The sequence below is a fragment of the Melozone crissalis genome, unplaced genomic scaffold (genome assembly GCF_028551555.1).
Source record: "Melozone crissalis strain CALT ecotype California unplaced genomic scaffold, PUWL_Pcris_2 ptg000005l_1, whole genome shotgun sequence".
In the NCBI taxonomy this organism is placed as follows: domain Eukaryota; kingdom Metazoa; phylum Chordata; class Aves; order Passeriformes; family Passerellidae; genus Melozone; species Melozone crissalis.
In genome coordinates this window covers 17,641,364-17,665,640 of record NW_026535783.1, presented here as the reverse complement: position 1 = coordinate 17,665,640, position 24,277 = coordinate 17,641,364, and the positions used below count along the sequence as shown (strand labels likewise).

Here is a 24,277-nt window from a genome sequence, read left to right as displayed (position 1 = left end):
GTAGGGACAGAGGCTGTACAGAAAGATGGGTATTTTCTTGCTGAGGTAGTTGGAGATGACTTCTCAGTCACATGTAGGATGCATCTTTTTTTGCCCTATAAATAGAAAAGTGACACTTAATCTACATATGTGGAAGTATCCAGCTTTTGCTGCAAGTAAGAACTTAGAGTTAGCAAGGCATTTGCATGCCTTCTGCAGGGGCGCACTGCAGTTTCATAATAATAGAGCCTTTGTAACAGAAAAAATATTAGAAAAAGTTAATTATGGCAGCATTTTGTGTGAATAAAAATGACAGAAATTTTTCTATTCAGTACAAAAGGTAAAACCAGGAAAATGACAAGATTCAAAGGTTTGGAGAGGTGAGTAAAGTTTTTGCTGAGTACCTAATAAAGCAAGAAGAAAATTTGAAGCCTCAGAACGAACTAAGGAGTGATACCCGTGACAGTATCAGGTTGTGCCTGTAAGACTTCTTAGTGGTATCTCTAATATTTTCTTGGTAGTATTTTTGTCCAACTGAATTTAAAGTTTTAAGTCTGTATGTATTTAAATAGGGAACTCCGTTGTTATCTGCTGGTGATGAACATCAAGTTTCCTAGTAGAAGATTTCTTTCACACCCAAGAAAGAATAGGACATGAAATAGGACTCATATTTGAGCTTAAATGAGTGTATGGATTCTGTTTCCTCATAATACTGTTTTTATGTAGATACTAGCTTTTGTTACCAAAGTGTTCAAGTCAAGTTAGTTCTTTGGTAGTGTGTGCTGTTATTTTTTTCTTCATTGAGGAAAAGGCAGTTGAGGATTTTTAGGCCTGTGAATAGTGCTGTTTGATGCTTTGAGTTAACATTTGAGGAGGCTGCCACATTGTATTATCGTTGCAACAGACAGCAGTTAAAAACAGCACAATTTTCAGTCATCCACATCCTGTTGCTTTTTTTGCAGTATATATGCTTTTTTAAACATATTTCATGCATCAGACTCAATTTCTAACTTATTTAAAATCTCTCAGAAATGTGCTGGATACATAAAACCTTATTATCTGGCTGAATCCTTGTGCAGGCATGTAATTAGCTGATATTTGCCTCACCATCTTCCAAGTGATTGGGAGGCCAGTTGCAAAATGGTATAATATTCACTGAATCAATTTTCGTGTCTTTGAAATATAAATACATGACTGTACAACCGGTGTTCTTGGATAGCTTCAATCTTGTATCGCAAAATTACTAATGGGATACTTTTATAATATATATTATGGTGGATATTGTTTGTATTAGTATTTCTACTGCCTTTGAAGCTGTAGAATCTGTTGACACAATTGTACCAAAAGTAGTTCCCATAGTTGGTTTAGATGTTGCCTTTTCTCAGACATGGCTGTTTGAGTCAAAATCTGTGCTGCCTTACCTCTTCCGCTAATGTCAATGTAGTTCTCTGTTTGAAGTATCTTTGATTTACATATTTGCTGTCGTAAGCAAAGGAGGTTAAGAAATATTTGTTTCTCTTGCCTATGTTATTTTTTTATGTTCAAGTAACATCCATACCCTGCTCTGTACTTCATGCTCACCTGCTCCCTTTTGTGGTGTGCCTGTGCCTTGCTGACTGCAGTCCCTATAGACATGCTCTGAAGAGACCCTCTTGTCACTGAGCTTTGTCCAAACTTTACAATGAGTTCTGCAGAGTGTGCTGCCCATGCTGCTGCTACTGTTAATGCTGTCACCAGTCCCTGAGCCAGTTTGAATCTGGCCCAGGAATATTTGTATTCACTGTGTCCAAGAAGCCAACTATATAAGTACTCTATTAGTCACAGTGTGTAAATTTAGAAGCTCAAAACCTTAAATCTCAATTTGGGTGCAATATTTTATTATTTTTGAGCACTGTGTGGTAGCTGCTGTTGCATTTTCTTCAGTAGTTATGCAGAGTTTGTCACTTCTCTCTACCTTCCTTGCGCATGAAGAAGCATTTTATTTTCTGCAGCTGGATACATTGATAACCGCATCCTGGTAACCTGTTTTAGGTCTTGTCTCAGTCACAGCAGGCTTAATCCAGAAACAAAACTGTCTTATATCTATTTGAGCTTGTTTCTTTGTCCCACTTTGAATTGCCATTCCAAAGAGATTGACCTGGCAAGGGAAACCTTTGTTGAGCAGGATGGCATTCTTTAATAAATTGATGCAGTGACTTGTCTCTCCAGGAATGAGTGCTGATGTTTGAAACAGTGTTGTTAGTTGTGTGTAAGAGTAACACAGGTGGCAGGCAATTGCAGACGTGATGAGGTTTCCATTTTGGAAGACAGGCCAGTGCCAATTTAGTTGAAGTTTGGATGATTTAACTCAGTCAAAGTGCCTGAAGGTATTCCAAGGATCCTGACTGCTCATCTTTTTATTAACAGAATAACACATTGACAGAATAACTAATTTTGGGTCTGAAAATATGATAATCACAGTATTTAAATGTAATACATGAAGGATATTTGCTAAGTTGCACAGACATTTAGAAAAACAACCTCCTTTGACTGCTGCTCTTAAAAATTTGCTTGGATGAACTACTTATGTGATAAAGAGGAGCAGAGATTGCTCAGATGGATTACTGTGGAAACCCTAATAAGAAATGTTGCAAAGTGGATATACATTATATTTTTCCCCTGGTTTTTAATCATCAGGATGAATGCGGACCTGACTTTAATAGCTTGTGTGTGTGGTATCTTGACTAAATCCTGTTGTGTTTTGAATCCATTTGTGTTTTGTTAGTCACCAGGAGAGAAAAAGACTAAATTCATGTACTATGGTAGATATACCAAGGGAAATGAGACAGTGGGAAGTCAGTTCCTGTGAAATGCTTATTACCCTGATGCTTGTATATCTTTTTATGTGTTTTATGGCACCATTTACATTTCTGTTTGTAAACAAAATATCTGTGCTTTGGAGGCATTAGGTGCATTCTCACCCAGGTGCATTCTCTCCAGACAGCAAATTCAAGTTATTCAAACAGAATAACACAGACTCAATGTTTCTAGGAAAAAACTTAATGTTGTATCCAACCTCTCACAAAAAGGAGCTTCTTGCTGCTAGTTGGCTGCAATATGAGGGTACTTTCATTGTGGTTAGGAATTGCATTCTGCCTTGGGAAGTGAGAGGATTCATTACAGACTCTCCAGAGAAAATAGCAAAGGATTTTGTGACAAAATAGACAATTCCTTATATTTTATCCAACTTAGATTTAATCTTTTTCTTGTAAATATACTTCTGGCATCAGTTATTTTTTGCAGTATTCAAACATTTTATCCCAATTTACTGTTTTTATTGGAAAGCTAATATTTTCTATTAAGAGGCTCACAGTTTTTCTATTAGTAGAACATCTATGATAAGAGGCATTGAGATGATCCAGATGAGAAAATAGAGCAGATTAGGCTAATTTTATTTTTTGTCTGCATAACTATAGGCTTTAGCATGGGTTGTAAACTTTTTCCTTTTTCAGTAAATGATCAACATATTTTCCCTTAAGTCTGACTGTAAGGAAGTTAGCCAAATGGGTAACCACAGTGATAATGCGATTTTGAAAGGTTGTCTGTCATCTATGTAACAGTTGTCCTGTGTGGGGGGGCCAATAAAGAAAAATGCCAAAAACAAATCAGATGTTGTAGCATCTTGGTTTGGTTACAAATTAGATTTCCATAGCCAGTGTATCATTGGCAAGGGGTAGGTTTTTTATTTTAGAAAGCCAAGTAAGTTATTTTTCAGGAAATGACAGAGGGGTTCCTATGGGACTTTATGAACCATGTGTTTGGAAAAGATTGGTTTAAAGAGAGCTGAAAAAATCAGAAAACTACTTACTCTTACATGTCAGCTACTCTTTCATTCAGCAGTGACAGCTCCGCAGAAGCCTCCCTTGAGCTTCCCATGTTATAAGAATTACAAAACTGCCTGACTGGGTTGCAGTATAAATTGTTTTTCTATCTCTTCCTCCAAACCCTAAGAAATATGACACCTCTAAAAGGCCATCTTCAGGAAGAATATCCCTGAATCCTGTGCATGCCTTTTGTACATTATTCCTACTAACACTGCCATTTTACGACTGGACGAGCCTCATACTGCAAAAGAGTGTAGGGGAAGTGTAAGGAAATAATCCTTAACTATTTTCTATTGTTGGTGGGAAATATGAACTGCACACTGGAAAGTTCCTGAAGAGACTGTAATCTGATTTAGGTAGATACTGGTACCATTTAAACTGATAACTGTCAGGGAAGAGAGAATTTTTTTAAGTAAACGAGTGTGAAGGTTGTATAAATTGGTAAGGAGGCATTTGAATTAGGAGTCACATTCATAAGAACAAGTGATTTTTCTTACGTACACATCTTTTTATTTAGTTATTCTTTTTAGCAATGAAAGCCCAAGTTAGATTGCAGTAACATGAAATTTAACAGAAGGAGTCAGTGAAACAGCAGACTTGTTCTCTTATGTCACAGTAGAAAATCTATTTTTATATGTTAAAAGCAGTAAGGCTGTTTTCCCAGGCCAGAATGGGTCATGGAACTGCTTCACACAGGCTGCAGCTGTTGGGAATACTCTCTGGAAATCCCACAGTGAACATTTCACTTCTCTGTCATGATTTTTCTCCCTCACAAACTCTGGACAAAGCAGTGTCATAATTGGATAATACCAAGCTTTCATTTCCATAGTCAATAAAACTGTGTATTTTTTTTCCCTTGTGCTGTAACTTAATATTGTATATTATACTTGGGACTAAGTGCAACATCTGATTTCATATAACAGACATGACAGTGCTAGGGGTGAGGGAAGGGACTTTGAGTTTAACCCAACTTTTGAGCTGACTTAAGGTGAGATAAGCAAATCTTTTAACTGATAATGCAGTGGGTCTGAGTCTCTTTGGGGCCCCTCAGTAGAAGTGAAATATGTGTTGAGCAGAGCTGTACTGCTGGAGGGCAAGGTGCAGGCACAAGGAGCACCTGCCCCAGGCGAGCAGGGAGGTGGAAGAAGCTGTGAGGACCAGTGCCCAAATGTCTGTGCCAGCTGAGTTGCCCCACTGCAGCTCTGGCATTCTGCCTGCTCTCATAGCCATCAGGAAAATGTTCAGCATGTGTGAGGATGATACCAGGAAATGTGGATGACTCTTAGTTCTGTGCCTGTTCATGCTTCCTCCCAAGACTCTCGATTCCTTAGGCATTCACTTCTCTTCCTTTGCTGCCTCTGGCAGACATTCTCATCTCTTCTTTGGGGCCCAAAGCAAAACCACATGGAGTAAACTGGTCTCATTGGGGCTATACTGCTTCCTTGTTTACTGTGCCCCAACAAGTTCCCCAGTTCTGCAGCAGAAAAGGGACTCTTTCATTATGGGCAGACTGCAGGAGCTCATGTAAGGGCTGCTTGTGTAGAAGAGCAATTTCTAAAGAGAGGAGTCAACAGATGTGAATATAAGCAACCCACCCAAGGAACAGAAGGCCTTAAGTCTCAGTAACTTGAAATGGTGGCGATAACCAAGGTAAACACTGGGTGCTAGACAAAGAAGAACTAGAACTGGAGGGAATATGTTTGGAGAGCCAAAGGGAGACTTCCTTTGCCTCATGCCTCTGTGGCCCATGTCAGCCTCCATGCCCTTGAGCTGCCCTGTGCCTGCTGCAGAGCTGATTTTTGCTGCCCTGCTTTCCAAAAGATGAAGTCAGAATAAGTTAATGTGTTTTCATTTGGGGAATAGTGAGATTCAGTTTTATCAAGGCTACTCTGAAGTTTGAGTTGGCTCTGAATACTGTCCTCGTCTCCGCCTCTGCTGTAGAAGGCATTCAGAAGTATGGAGCATTGCCATGAGGCACTGACACTCCCAAGAGGCAGAACTGCTGTTGCAGCTACATGCAGTTACCACAACCACCCAGATGCTCTTACTGATCATGTAAAATATTGTTTTCCCCTGAAACAGTAGGATGGAAATAGGCTTAAAGGTATCTTTTGATCTCTACTATTTTCTGCGGTCTTCTAGTCGTAGTTGTTGCACAACCCAGACAGAAAAAGTGCCATTGTCTGAGTGATAATGAAACACTAAACACGTGGAAATCCTATTAGTGTTTCATGGACCGTAGCTGTCATTTCATTTGCTCTGGAATTCCTTCCATATGGCCATGGCAAAGGTTTAAGGTTGAGTTTTCTTGACACTTTGAATGCATTAGCTGTTCCTCAGACAAAAGTCTGTCAAGTATACTGAAGCATCTGAAGGGATGTATTTATTTCGGTAAGTAATATATTAAATAGAATTAGGGTCAGTAAGCTTGGTCTTGAGAGATAAAAACATGGCACTAGAATTTTGTGGAGTCTTCTTTCCTGGTGAATGTTAGACAAATGTATCTGGTTTTTGTAAATTTATCTTTTTCTGCATCTGATTTTTGTATCTCCTTATTCTAAATGACACTGCCCCAATTCTCTTTTGCAACTATAATTTTTCAAAAGTATCGCAATTCACTTTTTCATGTATAAGTATGCACAATGTATTAGGATTAATTTACCATAATAGTAAACTATAAAGCCGGCATAATTTCTATGAGTGAATGTGACAGTCATCTGTGTATTTCTTGTGTAATAGAAGACCAAACTGAGATGTTATTACACTTATTAGTTTTCATCCCTACTCATGGTCACATTTATCATTCTTGTCTGCATTTTTTTTGTTAAATTGATCATTGCATGATTTTTTGAGATTAAGTTATAGGAAATGCATATTTTTGCATCAGATTACCAGATAAAATATGTCCTTTTGTATCCAATATACATATGTGACATAGGTAAGAACTGACAGGAGGCACTGTCAGTGTTACCCACAATACATGACATGCACTTGTGGGCACCGTGGGCAGTTTTTGTACATCTTATTAGTTCCTGTTTTCTTCCTTTTGTGCTTTCTATCTTCAAAATTCCCAGTGATACAGTACCAATTTATTGCCCATATATAATCCAGTTTAGTTGCTATTTAGCACTGTCAAGCTTCTGCAACAAGAAGAGAAATGTATATGTTCTTGAAAGTATCAAAAAAGGACCATTAGTTTAGAGGTTTGGTAATGATCAGAAACAGATAAATTCAGGAAAATGGCAAAAATCAGGGATGGTTGCTAACAATAAGAAAAGAAAATGGTTTCCAGGATCTGAATGTAATCCATATAATTGGAACAAAGTGAAGAGGGGAAAAAAAATTATGTGTAAATTTGTTTTGTACTCAGACCTGAAAGTTTTCCCTATTTTATTAACAAAGACCTTAGGAATTCTTTTTTTGAAATTTTCATCACAAATTTGGTTATGAGTTACAGTGGCAGAGCTGCAATTCTGCTAGTTTAAGAAATCAGCATTATTCATTCTGATATCCACTGCAGAGATTTTTGCCCCATACATTGCTAATGTGTGTTAAAGTCTGTTGGAAAAATGCTTTTAATGGCTGATGATCTTGTAGCTATGTGCAGACATCACTGATAACTATTGTGGCAGCAACCAAGAACAGTGAGATGTTTTTAGTGTCAAAGTACTCTTGGAGTTTTCTAATTGGTGTCTTAAAATCTGTGGTCCCTTGTGTCCTAGTCAGGGTGAACTGCAAATTGATCAGGGAATTGTAATTTCTAGTATTCCAATGGCTATGGGAAAAGTATTTTGCTTGTCTAGTTCAGAGATTAATTCTTGCATTTTTCATTTAAGTATCTTTCACTTATAAAAAGTCATATATCTTTTGAGAGTTATCTGTTCAAGGAACATGAACATTTTTACTAGAAAAGTAATTTCCTAGCACTGTTGCAATTTTTCCCCCATAGTTCTTCTGTCTTTATTTTGGCACTTTCATCTATGTTCACCAGTTTCCTTATATTGTTTTTCTGCCAGGGCCTGCAATTGCACAGTTAAATTTGTGCGAGATTTGCTTATAGCTATTTTGTATCCATTAAGAGATCCTATCTTTCTCTCAGCTTAATGTATTTTTTATCTTTCACACAAAGCCATGTCATTTTATGAAACAGTGGCACAGAAACGAATTCATATGGTTTTTATTTTGCTCTTGTGAATTGTGATCCGGTAAATGGTGACAAGGCAAACCTGGAATTTATGCAGTCTGAGTTAAGTCATGTAATCATACAAGTTTATAAATATAATTGTGTTATTTCTTGCATTTCTGCTTTACAAGTTACTTTGTAAATCAGTTTAATATTTAGATTTAAATTAGACAGAAACATTTCTGGGTTGTCCACTTATTTATCACAAATTTCTTTATATTTCCAAAGTCTAGGTGCCACAGTGAGTAGATTAGAAAACATCATTTGCACAGTTTTGTTTTCAGTGATACTCAACTTCAAGCATAGCAGTTGCTGTTGCTTTTGTAAATTTTAGGTGTCTTTTAAAGCTGGATCTGAGGCTTCTGGATAGTGAGGGGCAAGTTAAAGCCTTTACACTGGTGCAAGGAGTTGAGGGTGTAAGGGTGGCAGTGTCTGTATTTTGAAGTAACATTACTTTTCAGGAGAAGCTATGCTTCCTTCTTTCACCTTCTGTGAAAGTAACTGTCAAATACATTGTTCAATGTCATTACATTAGCAAAAATTATGAAACTGTTATTGAAAGAGAATGAAGAATAAATGTAGCATAGTTTTTGGTGTTCTGAAACCATTTATGTAGTTCCTTACCCATGATGAAACACAGAACAAAATAGATACATGCTTTGAAAACAAGGTCCACATAAGGATTTATATTTCATTTCACATAATCCACTCTTCTCCTTTATGAAAAAAATGAGTTTTTAGATTTCAGAGGGACAGATATTTCTCTGAAGACACACAAATGAATGAAATCAAAATGGAACTTCACGTGCCAGGCTGTGATTCACAAGAAAGTTACCTGCCAAGGGAGTGGTTGTAGCTGAGGGAGGAGCCCCTTAGACTTCTCCAAATTGTTAGGCAAATCCTGTAGCCAACAGAAGTGCTAAACCTAAAGTGGTGAGTGGGCCTTAGCTGACTGGTGTGTAAGTGGGTGTTATAAAGTTCCTCATAATTCCCGGAGATTTAAAATCAAGTAAATATAAAACTGTTGCAACACCTTAGCTAGAGACCCATGATCACTTTTCATTTAACTGCTTTCATATTTTGTTACTCATTCTTTCTAACAAGTTATCCTTAAAACTCCTGTGTTCTTGTGCAATCCAAACCAAATTGTTCCTTTCAGAACTATTTCTTTTATGCAGTATGTAGAATATGAAACGTAAATAATATTTCCCTCTCATTTAATTGATATGTTAATACTTAACTAAAGAAAAATGTCTCCATTGATTTTCCTTTTCATGTGATTCTCTTTACAACTCTGAACCTAAAGTTGTAGGAGTGCCTTGGATTTTTTTCATGTGTGGAGGAAAATTGTATTGCCACTGGCTGTCCTTCCAAAGTAATCCAAGTAGAAGGGGGACGGGGGATAGGAAATCAATGCACCCAAATAAGATCATATACTTGTACTGTTAGGACACAGACATAGTCTCATTCAAAGATGTAGAATGTAGCACAGGTTATTACAGCAACCCAAATGAATTTTGGTAATGTAAATATTGGTGGGAAATGACTGTGGTGCTATCCATACTGCATTCAAACAAAGGTAAAAGCATTTCAGTCTGGATTAAATAAAATGCTGTCTGTTTTTAATGTTGTTTGGCTAGCCAGTGAAAACCATAGTATTTTGACCTGTTTGAAAGGCAGGTTCTAGTGGACAATAGGAAGTGTTTATCCAGTATGGTATGTCCGTGTTTGCTCTGATCAATGCTAGCTGGGCATGTTGTGACAGAAACCCCTTTTTTCTGCATTCAGGCATAAACACTGTTTGCAAATTTATTTCAAAGAACATTTTATTTGGCTAAGTTTTGGGTCTTGATGTGATCATCTGTGCTGAACATTGTTTCTCATTGTCCTGAAAATAATTATTTCCAGCATTTTCTGGGCAAATCAGAAAACAAAGAACTCCTAGATAGAACAGGCACCTTTTCTGTATTAATTCTCTGCTGATTTTGTCTTCATTTAATAGACCATATTTTCTTGAGTACCTCAAAATATTTCTCGTCACTTGCCCTCAAAACTGACCTGCTGACCTGAGAATCAAGAAAATGTCATGTTAGTGACTACTAATTAGTGGATCCAGAGAGTTGCTTCTCCTGGCCTTTCAACCTTCCAGAGGCAGCAACAAAAGCTGTCACATGTATCATACAAAGAAAACAAGCATTTGCCATGTGCGCGTTTTGTTTTGTTTTTTCATAGAGCGTACATAGCACAAGTTCAATTGAGACTAGAGGTGAATTTGTAGGTTAGGAGGAAATTAGCCTAGAATACAGTGTTTGCATTTATTTTTCTATTTCCATGTGTAACATAATGCATATATTGCCCAGCTCTTATTGGACATGTGTGAATGTATTAGTACACTGCATTGTAGGAAGGGGAGAAGAATTAAACCCCTCCCTGTTTTCTTTTTTTCTCTCCCTACCAATTTCTCCCTGTTTTTTTCTGTCCCTACCATTATTTTTTATTTTGATTAGTTCAAAGTATATTGCATCTTTCTGAAAGGAGATATTTTAATGCTTAGTTTTTAATATGAAGCACATAGTCCATGTTTAAGCTGATTTTTGTATGTTTGTTGAAAGAGCAGATTAACAGAAGATTCAGCCATATTTACCATTCGTCAGTGTTGTACTTCTGCAACTCATGAGGCACATTGAGTTTTTTGGGACTACTTAGAAGAATGACTGTGGTAAAATGTTCAGTCACAGCCATGTCACTGAACTGTTTGTGCAAGTAACATTACCCTCTTTTTTATTATTTATAATTTTCAGGTCTTTAAAATAGAAGTGCTGGTGAGTGGAAGGAAACATTTTGTGGAGAAGAGGTATAGTGAATTCCATGCACTTCATAAAAAGGTACTGAACTTTTACTTTATAATATGTTGCTTTGTTTTGCCTCACTGATGTTTTCCTCTCTCTTGTAATTGTGGTTTTCCTCTCTCTTGTACATGGTTTATCATAAATACATCCTGTGATTCATGCCTCTGGAAATTAATTCCTTACTAAATCAATTTCTTCTTTGTTTTGTAGAAGGGAGTGATGATTTCTCACATTTACTAAGTCTCCTTTTCTTTTTGATTATTGTTTACATGCTGTATGGCTAAAATACTGTCTGTAGTATGTTTTTGTCTTCTTGTAAAGTCACAAAATAAATCCCATGCCAACCACGAATAGAGTGGTTTTTTCCCAGTTAGGCAAATAATTTGTTAGATCTATACATTTTGTTGCTAACCTGCCATATGTAAAGATGAGGAAACAACTTTTGTACATGAGAAAAACAGAAACAAAAATGATCAAGTAAAGCATCTCAATTAATGTAATATAAAATAAATGCTAAGCTTGTCTACTGAATCATCTCAGTAACATATAGAAGGGAGCTCGGTGCTTTCAAGGGTGGTTATCCACTAATACTTCTGTAAATTGCTTTGACCATTGTTTGTTAAAGTATGAATTTTTCTCTCCAAGCTGAACTGAAAGACTGCTGTGCAGCTGAAAGGCGTGCTTTATTTTTTTTCTCTACTTTATGGAGACCAGGTATTGTGAAGGAGAATTTTGGAGGAACATTGCAGCCCATTACCAGCAGTGGGACTGTCCTGAAGAGCTTCAGTCCTAGGATCTGGGTCAACTTAATGTCTCTTGGTTTGTAGGTCTGAGTGGCAGCGGAGTGTGGGCACAGTCAGCTACTTTGTCTGATGCTGCTTGCCTTCATTGTGGAAGAGCTTCCTCTGCAAACAACAGAGATCAGCATGGGTATTTACAGCCCCTGCCAGTGCAACTTCAGAGGAGTTTACATCCACTATTACGTTTGCTGGTGGTCCTGAATTAGCTCAGGAAAGAAGCATTAACCTGAGGATGATTTTGCCAGGCTTGTAAGGTGTATAAGTTTAAGCAAACTTGTCTGAGCAAAAGGCAACTATTGACCCATCAAAATCTAAAGACAAGACCCGTTTGTTTTATTGCACCATAATTAAGATGTGCTAGTGCTTCTTGCCTATTTGCTTCTTGCCTCAGTAGTGGTGTCATCTGCCATTTATTAATACTCATTTCCTTGTTTATTGTTTTACTACAGATATGTCTCAGATATTGTCATTCTTGTGTTCATATTAAATATGACACCAAATAAGCAACAGTGTCAGAAACAGTAAAATAACTCATTCACCCACCACTAAGCTTTGTGATATATGAGTACTTTGTTTTACAGGTGAAAATAATTCTGCAGTTGAAGGTAAAGCAGATTAATAGAGTTTATACAGTGAAATAGGCTAGGGCACATTAAGAGGCAAAAATCAGGATTTATATCCTTAAAATGTGCCCTCTCCAAGTAGGCAGTATTGTTAGAATAGTATTGTACTGTATAATGTAATGTAGTACAGAATTAGAATTAGAAATATGATTGAATATTTTCAGTTGGAAAAGATGTACAGTTATATAGTTGAACTGCCTAAGCAATGCAGGGATGACCAGAAATTACAGCATTATATTAAGGGCATTGTTCAACTGTCCCTGACAGGCTTGGGACATCCACCATCTCTTAAGGATCTTCTTTCATTGTTTGATCATCCTCTTGGTGAAGAAATGTTCACTCCGAACCTCTCCTGGCACAGCTATGAGCCATTCCCACATGTCCTGTTACTGAATCCCAGGGAGAAATGCTGAGCTCCCTCCTGAGTGGAGGGCTCCACTTCCCCTCCTCAGGAAGTAATGACATCATCCCTCATCACACGTTTCTCCAAACTAAGCAAACTCAGTGTCCTCAGTCACTTGGCATCTATCTGCTGAGCACCTACAGGTGGGTCCTTTGCAAGCAGAGGAGAAGAAAAGCCAACACCAATGCTGGATATGGAAAAGGGAGAAGAAAGCCTGTGGTTGTGGGCAGAAGCCTTTTTCAGGCTGCTCACCATGTGGGCAGCTGTGCAGCTGTTCCTTCACAGGGACAGGACTTTATAATTCCCCTTCTTGGGCTCCTGCTGTGCAGGGTATGACTCTGGCGTGGTGTAGAGAGCAGCACCAAATTGTGACTCCAGGCAAGAGGAGAGATTTGGATGCCACCATAGAAAGGCTGCCCCAGGCATTGCAGGCTGGTAGGAGAGCAGAGCCCAGGGACATGGAGCAGAAGGTACAGAGAAGAGGAAACAGGCCTGGGGTGATGAGCAGTGGGTCATGGGCTGGGTCTGGAGACCCCGATCTGGGAACACCTGTCCCAGGATCAGCTGTGCAGTGCTTGCATGTAGAGGAGCAATGATACAGTACCTGACACAAGTAGAAGGAGCCATCAGGTTTAACATTCCATCCTACCTGGCAAAAAAGCAAAAAAGAGCGAGGACAGAATTAACAGTGTTACTGTTAATAACACTGAGACTTTCCCTGTAGATTGTGCATTTATTTTATTTCAAGAGTTGGGGCTGGGAGCTGTTAAGGGCTGACACATACCACTAGTCCTGCTTTAGCCATGTTCCAAGGCACCTTCCAACATCACTGATATGGTGCTGGGCTCTTGTTTGCTGGAGGGGTCTTGGGGGTCTCTTTCCCTTCTCTTTAGGAGTTGCTGTGACCCTTCAGGGGAGCATTTACTGTGCCATTTGGAAGTGGCAGCCCTGGGCACAGCCTTCCCTCACTCAGCCAGGGGCCCTTCTTGCTCTGTAGAATGGCAATGGGAGCTAAGGGGTGGCTGCCATGATCCCCACCAGCAGCAGTGGAGGAGGTGGCCCTTCTGCTGCTGCATTGCACAGCAACACACACACACACACACACACACACACACACTGCTGCACAAATGTCACTATGCAGTTTTGGAGGGACACCCCCAGCATCCAGCCCAGCAGCTCTGCATTCATCCTGTGTTTGGTTGGGATGGTTGTGGTGATGTCTTCCACCATGGCTCATCCAACGCTGTTGCCAAATATCTCCATCCCATGATGAATCCATGGTTGCAGTGTCTGGAGGAGCATACCATGGTTCTGAAAGCAGTTCAGTGAGCACACAGAGGCTGGATGCCACCCACAGGACACCTGAGCACTCCTTCTTGAAGCCCACCTTTGTGGTGCTCCAGGATGATGGATGTCCCAGAGCCACACCCACCTGGTGGTGACTCATGTCATAGGGGGTGTGGTGACATGCTCCAAGCAGTCATCATCCAGCTGAAATGATTGCAAGACTGACAGTATCCTCCTCTTGCAGAGGGAGTACTTGGGCTTGTCCTCACCCATTGCAGGATGGACACGTAGCAGAACTGGTGGCGGGTCCACATCACATAACTGGCATTCTCCATCTAGCCAGAGAGATGGGACAGCTGATCTAACTTCACTGTAATTTCTGGAGCTGCACAATTACTCCACCTAAAAGCTGTGGATGACTGCAGTCTCACTCTCAGATTTGTCTTCTTGTACACCATTTCACTGCAATAACTCCTTTTGCAGAGATTTCTTTTCACCAGAAAAACTATAAATTATGCCCCCTTTCTCTCTCTGCAGAAATAGCAGCAAATAAACAAATCTGGAAAACAGATATTCTAACCAGGCACTTTGCATCACATTTCACTTTGTTTTGTTTTCTTATTCACTTGCTATTTATATTACTCTGCAAAGGAATAGAGACTTTTCCTTATTTGTTCCCTGCACAGATGCAAAACATAGATCATGTTTTTGCAAAAATATACGTTTCCAATAAGTCTTACTTTTTGAAGTTGTAAAATTTTGGTTAGTATTGTTGAACAGCTCATACTCTGAACCTTAGTGCTTTCAATGTTACAAAAATCCTAGAGAAAGTATTTGCATCAATTTGCTATCAGCATGCCAATATGGTCTTTATCCTCCTCTCTTCCCCTTTAATTTGAAATGTATGTTTCGTTCTAAATTCCTGCGAGTACATGGCAATTGGAAAGGTCTCTTTAGACTTGCTGCATATTCAAGGTGCCCTTAATGTAGGAGAGGTCTGTAGAAAGGAGAAACAAAGTTTCTGTAGAGAGCACCTGTGGTAGAAAATGGATGTAGAGGCTGATGAGGAGATTGTGCCTTTTGCTGGAGAACAGTGTGCCTCACTGGCATTGTGGGGAGGAAGGAAGGCTGTTGCTCTTAGAAGACATTATTCATTCATCAGAATGCCAATCAATGTTTTGATTAATTATATTTTTTAAACAAAGCTGTTTCCAAGAACACATCTGGATTTCTGGTTTGGGTTCAGTCTTTCATAGATTCCAGTTGTATAAGAAAGTAAAGCCCCACTTCCTGTGTAATCTGGCTGTAGTGGAAAAGGTTTAAAATATTTTTAAAACTTCCATGTTACACCAGGAGTACAATTTATACTTTTCTCAGAAACGACCCACAGATTCTGGCTTCTATGAAATAGCTGGCATAGACCATTATGCTTTGCCTTGATTATGAACAACAAACCTTGCCTGTCAGGCTATGCACCATACCCATTACAGTATTATATATGTCTGAACAGAAGTTTTATTATTCTCATTTGGAAAGTTTTTTAGCAAGAATTAAATTATTTCTAGGTGTATAACATAGTTTAAAATACAACCATTTGTTCATATTTATCCCCAAATATCTTTCTATACTTCTTTCCCCATGTGTTAATAAATATTGGTAGTTCTTTTTAAATATAATTATCCTAGAAGGTCACAATGTTAAAACTACTGCAGTGAAATTTGCAAAAATCTGAAGTGTAAAACATCCTTTTTTTGCAAGCTGTCTATAATTTTAGAATAACTAGTGTATACTCTACATCATATTGTCTTTTCATAATTGGGCAAATAACCCTTTACTTGATCATGTTCACCATCTTTAGGTCTTTCAGGAAATAGAGACTACAGCATGTCAATAGGCATTAGGTCAGTGTTACAGACAGGAAGGTACTGTGGGCAGTAATAGTCCTCAGAGAAATGTGTTTTGTTTTGTGTTGGAACAAGTCTGAAGCAATACAGCTAATGCATAGTTTTGCTTAATATTCCTTGACATTGTTATAATTATTTATAGCAATATATATGACTGGATTATTGTAAGCATAGGAAAATGGGCTTTTAGTATACCTTTTGTATATCTGTATAATGTTGGCTTTATACTTACAACCAGTATCTATGCCAGCACATTAAATAGTTGGGATTTGGATGTTTTATATGTAACAGGGCCACAGAGCACAAGGGGATTGTTAATCACCAGCTGAGTTACCAGCCACAGAGTATTTATCTTGTAAGCAGCTAAGTCTTGGTGGACGCTTGTATAGTTTCAGATTTGTCTGCACTCATCTGGAGTGTTCTTCTCATTTGTTGCTTGCTTGCAGGTGCTGTCATAGTTCACAACAGCAGTGACTGTAGTTTCTTCAACATCCCAAATCAATTTAGAAGGAAGAATGGGGGGTTGTATTCTGTTTTTAAGATCAGTTGGTAAACGTAGCTGGGTTTGGAGTTTTATTTTCAAGTTGTTTTTCTCACTTCACATTTAATTGTAATTTAGCACTGTTAAGAAATAAGGAAGTTGCAAAATGTTTCCAGAGCAATTGAGGTTCCCCGGCTGCAGCTTCGATACTTGTGATTGCAGAGACGTTGATACGTTGCCACTGCTTTTTCCTATAGTGACATCCCAGCAAGCTCAAAGATGAAATGTAAATTCTCAGTCTCCCATGGGTATGCATGTCAAAGTCAATTTTGAGTTTCTTTCCTTGCAGTCTTTGCTTCAGATTTACTCAGAGGCAATATCCAACAGAAAGAATGCCACCTTCTATTAAAATGCAACAGAGTCTATTTCAGTTATTATTTTTGCTCTGTAGTTTTGAGTAAAACATTAATATTTTTTGATTTTAAAAAAATATGTTGCTCCAGCAAGGAGACTTTTAGTGTTGTCAGGTTGCATGTTTTTGTCTTTGTATATACTATCATATGTATACATATATAAATATATATGTGCGTGTGTGTGTGTGTGTGTGTGTGTAGAGATCTATATAGATACACGTTATGTATAGATCTATGTAGATACATGTGTAAGGTTTCCTGTGGGAATCTTTAGAGGAATAGTTATGGAGCTGTCTTTGAAATATAATCAGTGACAATCTTGCAGTTTCTCTGTGTAAGATATTAAACACAGACTGTCCATCTCTTGATACACTTTGAGAGCATCAATATTTTTCTCTCTTGATTGCCAGCTTTCTAGAGAAATGGTTTGCACGCCTCCTTGTACTTTTCACACCTGTTTATAACTGCCTAAGTCTGGAATTAAAAGCCATTATTGTGTGTTCACTGCACTTAGCAAGGTAATTTCTGATTATGTCATGGTAATGTTGTGAGGTATTGTCCCAGGTAGACTAATGGGAAAATCTAATTTCAAATATTCTCATGTAGTGGTTGCCATTTCATTTTCAGGCTATTAGTCACAAAAAATTGTTAGTAGGGTTCCTCTTTACTATCCAGGGCAACTGGAAGTGAAGATTTTTAACTGCATTCTGTAGGTATGACAGCTGTTATTATTTCAAGGAGATGATTGTAAGTAACTTCATTTCCATGCTGTTGTCCTTAATACATAGGTTTTTATGCTCTTTTTTTTCTTTTTCTTTTTCTTTCTTTCTTTCTGTCTTTCTTTCTCGCAGCTCAAGAAGTTCATAAGAACACCAGAGATCCCTTCAAAGCATGTGAGAAACTGGGTCCCCAAGGTCCTGGAGCAGCGACGACAAGGCTTGGAGTTGTACTTGCAGGTGTGTCTCCTTGCAGCCTGCTGAGAGTAAAAGCAGCATCCATTTTCACATCATTAGAAAGTAGGAAGTGTGGCATTTTACTGATAGGCGGTTTTAGAAGTGGGAAGTAATTTGTATACTTACCAGCAGCAGTGATTTCTGTTCACTTAGCAGAACTACCAGCTAGAAATCCAGACTGTTTTGCTTTTTTTTTCCTGTTTTTTCCAAAGGCTGCTCATTGACTTTGGTGAACCTTCATTTTCTTCTGCCTAAAATGGGGAAAACAATGTTATTCTTTCCAAAGTTGTTCTGTCTATACCAATCAAAAATGTTGCAGAAAAACTATAAGGAGGCTTCAGTTAGCTCACCTCTATTTAGACAGACTAGGGAAGCATCAGCTCATTAAATTCATATCACTCTGCTGTACATGCCTGTATATGAATTGTTCCTCTAGGTGAAATAGGCACCTGTTATCTCATATTAATCTCAGTTGGTTTGGACATTTGCTCTAAGTCTTGGGATCTACCTAGATGGGTCATGATTTTGATAAAGACAATAAAAGGAGTCTTCAGGAATGATGCAATTGTATAGACGTCTAAATATATCGGGAATAAATCCCATTCATTTTTAATAAATGGAATTTCTGTTGTCACCATGATTGCTTTAAAAAATGTCCTGTGGTGTACGTTCACAGCTGTTTCTCTGGTGGCAAAGCTACATGAAGGTGTTCCTCTAAACATGTTCCCAGTTCACTGCACTTTCAGCTACAGTAATCCAAGTGCTGTTTTACTGAAGGGGTTGATAGAAATAATGTGTCAAAACATAATTGTTTTGGGATGAAGGCAAGAATAAGAGTCTCCTATTTTTACTCACATTGGCCTCTTGCAGTGAATTTTTGGTTTTTCTGATTTCCATACAACTTTCTTTTGGACATAATCATTACCAAGGCACATGTACCAGTTAGTCTTAAGCAGCTGATTTCATTAAAAAGGTAGAGAGGTAATCTGGTTATTACTTTTAATTGCTGATGAACTGTAAAAGAACATCTCCCCCTACTGGAAGAGTCAGTCAATTCTTGTTCTTTTGCAGTCTTGCCCGTTGAATTAACTCTTTCTCTATTCTATTGCTGTTGGCTGTCATAGGAACATGCAGTGGTTTAGGTTGGAAGGGACTGCTGGGCATCATTTGTTTAAAAACATGACAAGCCTCTAAGTTGTATGCATACCAATGTGCATACTAATTTAAACAAGAAGAAAAGTTGTTAATACTTTTGTCATAGTAATTAATTTCTGTGCCCACTAGTAGAAAGCAGAATTAACCATCAGTGAAATTTTAACATTTAAGACAATTAGAGCCTGGTTCTAGACAATAAAAATTTCATAGTAAGGCACTTCAGTTATGAGACATTTTTTAATAGTGCTAAGCATTTGCCAAAGCACAGTGTAGAAATATACTACAATTTCAGAAAATGTGATCAGTTTTTTATTTAACACCATTTATGTAAAATATTGCAAACATGTTTTCAGGTGGTACTACTGACAGTTTATCTATAGGAGTTGTTTGGCTACTACTGTCACTAGTCAGTGGTGGTGCTTGTAGCCAGACATTTGTGCAGCAGATAAACTTTTATGAAGACATGCCAGTCATTAATTGTTTTGTATAAAATCAGCCAGAACCATATGCAATTACTGAGCTATTACATAGATGTAATGTTCAATGAATTCATACCATGCAGATGGTCATCAAATACAGACCTGTACCTGACAAGGTCTATCCGTATTGGATTCTTAAGATATTTTCAACTAAATCGTTGTCTGTAATTAAATGCAGATAAAAATATTGACATGGAATGAGGGTAGTAGAATCATTCTCTACTAAGTAATAAAGAAAGCAAGACATTCCTCTGTCTAAGACAGAAGGTGCTGCAGCTGCCAGGACCTTGTTACTTTTTGTGACCTTTTCATGATGAAACCGCCCTTTTAAATGCTTGCAGCACAAGTTGTTTGTTTCTTGGAGTGGATGGACCGGAGCTCAGAAACATTTCATTATATCTTTCTGAAGAGCAGCAAAATTACAAATAAATGAAGTATTATTAAATTGTGAGCTACAAAGACTATTTATTTATTATTTTTTAATGTATCAGTAGCACTGGCAGCTAATTGTCATAAGACTGCTTATTTTACTTCTATTTTTGAAAGGTTGCGTCAGAACTTTTTCTTGTTATAGTAGACCAATTTTAATCTAATTTTGAAAGAATGATTTATCTACACTATTTTTAAGTAAGACTTTCATATTTTACAAGTTTGACTGGAATGTGCTACTATTGTTTTTTATACTGTGAAACAATTGACTAGAGCACTAATATGCTTAGTAATTCAACTGCATGTATAATAATATTTACAGAGTCCTTGTGAATACTGAGAACAATCAACTGACTGACAAGAGGAAAGAAGGATTATGTTTAATTTATTAATGAGGAAACAGATGCAAAGATAAGTGAATGACAGATTGTGGCCCCAAACATTAAAGCAAATTAGTATGAAGAAATAAGCTATTACTACTCTGTTTATCATGGTAAATGTCTCTGTGCATGAGCTTAAACTACAGCACAAAGCACTTAAGCTGGGCTGATTTAGTCTTTGCTACATAAGAAAAACACAGAATCAGAGAATAAACTGAATTGGAAGGGACTCACAAGGATCATCGAGTCCAACTCCTGGCCCTGCACAGCAGAACCCCAAGAGTCACCCTATGTGCCCGAGAGCACTTGGCCCAACACTTCTTGAGCTCTGTCAGGCTGGTGCTGTGACCACTGCCCTGGGTAGCCTGTTCAGTGCCCAGCCACCCTATGGATGAAGAACTTTTCCTGATATCAAACTTAAATCTCCTTTGATACAAATTCAGGCCATTCTGTGAAGTCCTGTCACTGGTCACCTCAAGGAAGAGATCAGTGCCTACCCCTCCTCTTCCCCTCCTGAGGATGTTGAAAATGATGCCTCCCCTTGGTCTCCTCTGAATCTCAAAACACCTGTTACTGTCAGTAGAAGAGTACTTAACCAGCTTTTACTGCCTTGTAGTGGCCATTGACTAAGTAACTTTATAGTTACTTGTATATCTGAGCTTGTAGCTTGCAGTACAGCAGAGATGAGAATCCTGGTGGTTTTGATTTTAAAGCTGTAAAATAAATCACTGGATTACACTATTGCTCACAAAAATCTGTCTTGATAGTAGTTTTAGTATGCATGAAGATTTGGACTTCATATTTATTTATGGTTAGAAATATCTTCTCTTGATGAGCTTCATGAGGAGCTTTGTGTTGAAGAAAGGTAGAAGATAAGGATTTTAAGCAGCTGGTTGTATAAGGCGCCTATAATTTGAGAAGGGCTGCCTAAAGGATCTGCCCTGAAAGCCTGGGACCCCTCAGAGTAGTGAGTGTAGATAAATGTATTTGCTTTAAAGTACCAGGTAAAGGTAAGTGTGGAAGATGATGAAGCACGCTGATAAACTAGCATTGTAGCTTCTGGATGGTGTTTGTTTGGTTTGGGTTTTTTTCATCCACAGTCCAGTCTTGGACTGACTGTTATCACAAAGAAATACAGAAATGTAATTTGATTTGTATGTGTATTTAAATAAGATATAAATCACTTGAGAACTCCCACAGTTTTTACTGTGTCTGAGTTCAGTAAGTAATTTTGTAGATGGATCAAGTGAACAGGTAGTTGGAGTCTTATTTTGAACGTTGAGGGGTGACACTGGAGGGACCTCATCTAACTGGCTATCAGAGCAGCTGCAGCTGCTTTGGATCAGATCAGTATTTGTTACAAATACATTTTATATTATATACTATTGGAGAAGCAGTTTTTACAGAGCTTATTTCCTGTGAATTGGTAATGGGGAAGAATTTGATCTAGCCACCTGCTCATTTGGAGTTAGGTCATATCCTTGTCCCAGTAAGCTGACACTGGATGTTATTGCCATCCAGTCTGTCTACCCCAGGGACTTGCCCTTTGACAGGTCTGCCTTTTAAAGTTCAATGGAATAGATATTTTCAACCCCCTTGGGCTAAAGAAATCTCATCATTTGCTGATATCATCAGTCCAACAAGATAACAAGCATCGTTAACAGAATTCACTTTGAAGTGGCACCCACACCTCAGTATGAGACTTGATAGCTGCTGCTAAGTCTTCACTGAAATAATTTGCTTATAGGGAGAGATTTTGAAGGAGGCCCATATTTTTTATTAATTTCAGAGTACTAACTCATTTCATGTGGTCTGGGTGACCTGAAGAAATTCTTCTTCTGACTAGCAAGGCTCTAATATAAAACAGAGAGTTGTAGACCTTCTGAAGTTCTCTGTATAAATGTAGGGTCTCTATGTACATACGTCTCTAACCAGAGTTAATATGTAGAGCTAATATTTCTCTCTTGGCTGAGGTCAAGAAAACATACTTGCCTTTTATTTATTCTTGAACTTTTTTACTAAGAGAACAGTCCTGATTCCTGGAGATAAGATTGGTTAAAGTGCTCCTTGGCTGTGAGACATGAAGACTTGATGAACTTCAACATTCCAGTAGTTTCAGGAATCCAAATCTTAAAAATGAATTATGGCATTTATGAAACTAGACTAGAAATTTGTTTTCCATTTAAGGAAATAATCTGGAGATCTGAGAAGCACTTTGACCTATATTTCAGTATTCTTCAGAAAGCAATTCTCTTTAAAAATATTTTAACTACCAATCTTTCCTGAAAACCATAAGTAAAACCATATCTGTTATAATTTTTCTTTTAAGAAATTAAAATCCAATTCTATACTCGTTAGCTGTCTTAGTCTCCAGCAGGGTGGAGTTAGGAAAACAGTGGATGTAATAATGTAATGAATAATGTAGAGTTGCTTTATGAGTAAGCTCATCAGAAATATTAAGAAGAAAAGTACACATTATTATATTGCTTTTTTTTACTCTTTTTGGGGGAACAGTTCAACTGCAATTGCAAAAACTGAGGACAAATGAGCTATTTCTGTAGTTAGACTGCAGAGGACAAACTGTCAATATAGAAAATTTGGCTCAAGCTGTCTTTTCTTCATGGGCCACTGTGATTTTCTTTAATTACTTAAATAAGCATTGATGCATAATTCCTTGTGGTAAAGTTTAAATAAGTAAATAGTCTTTCCTGACGGGATAGTGGATATGAACAAATTTTTTGTACTATTTTCTTTTAAGTTGATGTAATTTTGTGACATTACTTCATAAAAGTTTTTGATTCAGTTAAAAATACTGAAAGGTTCTTTTTGTTGATTTGAAAACTCTGTTGCAGAGCATTTCAAACTTAATATGGCATTTCATATTCAACTGGGGATAAGAATTGTGCTTTCTTCAAGCTTCAGTCATTGTCCCTTTTCACTATCATTCTGAGGGCTGTGTTAATGTGATTTCTCAGGGTTTTTTATCAAATTGTGAAGAAGAAAGTTTTCCATCACCTTATGAGGAGCTTCATTAGATCTTCACTGCTTAACTGATTCAATTTCTGTTGACCTCTTGCTGTTCTAACAAGAAGGAATGTGAATTCACACATTTATAACTTTATCCATTGTCAAGAAGACTGGAGAGATCTCTGCTCTAAAATGAGGCATCTGGGCTCCTGATGCTAGTGTGCAAGTACTCCACATAATGTGTTTGCTAGAGCTTTGCTTTTCAATAGCCAAATAGCCTTCTGTAACTGCAGCTGAAATCCTGCTTCCGAACTCTGGAGTAGGAGTAGAATCAGAAAAGAAAAGAAATTCATTTGGGGAAAAGAAATGCTTGGTGATGTACACGGTTTTTCATTGTTTCTCTTCTCTTTGAAGTAGTGGAAAAAATGATCCCATAGTAGTACATAAAAGTTATGTGAGCTCTCTTCAGCAGAACAAAAACTAGGACTTCATATAAAGACAGGAAGATCTTGATTGTGGCTTAAGCTGATACAGACCTCTAGTATCAGATGTAATGTGTAAATGCTTTCTAAGTGGAACAGTTTTTGATGTTACATATGTAATAGCTGTAGAGGTGACTGGTGCTTTTGGAGATGTTTAGAATTATTGAGATCTCTGTGTGTAATAGGTGCACTTTTATGGGACATTTTATTGCCTTTGCCCAACAAAAAGGAATCAAATTGCTTACTATTTAATTATGGAAATGCAATGGCAAAATGATCTTAGAATTATTCAATGATCATGCAACTATTTAAATTTTATTTCTGTGCAGTTCACATTCATCACATTTATCCATCCTGTCCATGTTCATTCACCACATTTGTCCATTGATTACAATTTTTCTTCCTTTGTATTTTCAAAAATCCATTCTGTATCAAGCATTTAATTGTTCCCACATACCTGTGTACCTTCACCAAAGAGTGTTGTGAACACAAAATTTTGAGTTAGTTCAACTGGAAGGCTGGACAGGTTTATGAAAGGATAGCCTATGTCAAGCATAGAAGGTCCGCTAGTTGGAAATAACTTTTGAAGCTGATTTTGTTTTGAAGAAAAATGTCTTATATGGTAGTCTTGCACATTTATACTCTTC

At 37.7% G+C, this 24,277-nt stretch overlaps 1 protein-coding gene across 1 annotated transcript in view; it reads left to right on the top strand.

The window, feature by feature from the left end:
* Positions 1-24,277, top strand: part of SNX24 (sorting nexin 24) — an 88,628-nt gene that overhangs the window by 34,559 nt on the left and 29,792 nt on the right. Inside the window, exons 2-3 of the mRNA XM_054281612.1 lie at positions 10,827-10,910; positions 17,637-17,741. Of these exons, the coding sequence (XP_054137587.1) occupies positions 10,827-10,910; positions 17,637-17,741 (189 nt within the window). The remainder of the gene's footprint in view (positions 1-10,826; positions 10,911-17,636; positions 17,742-24,277) is intronic.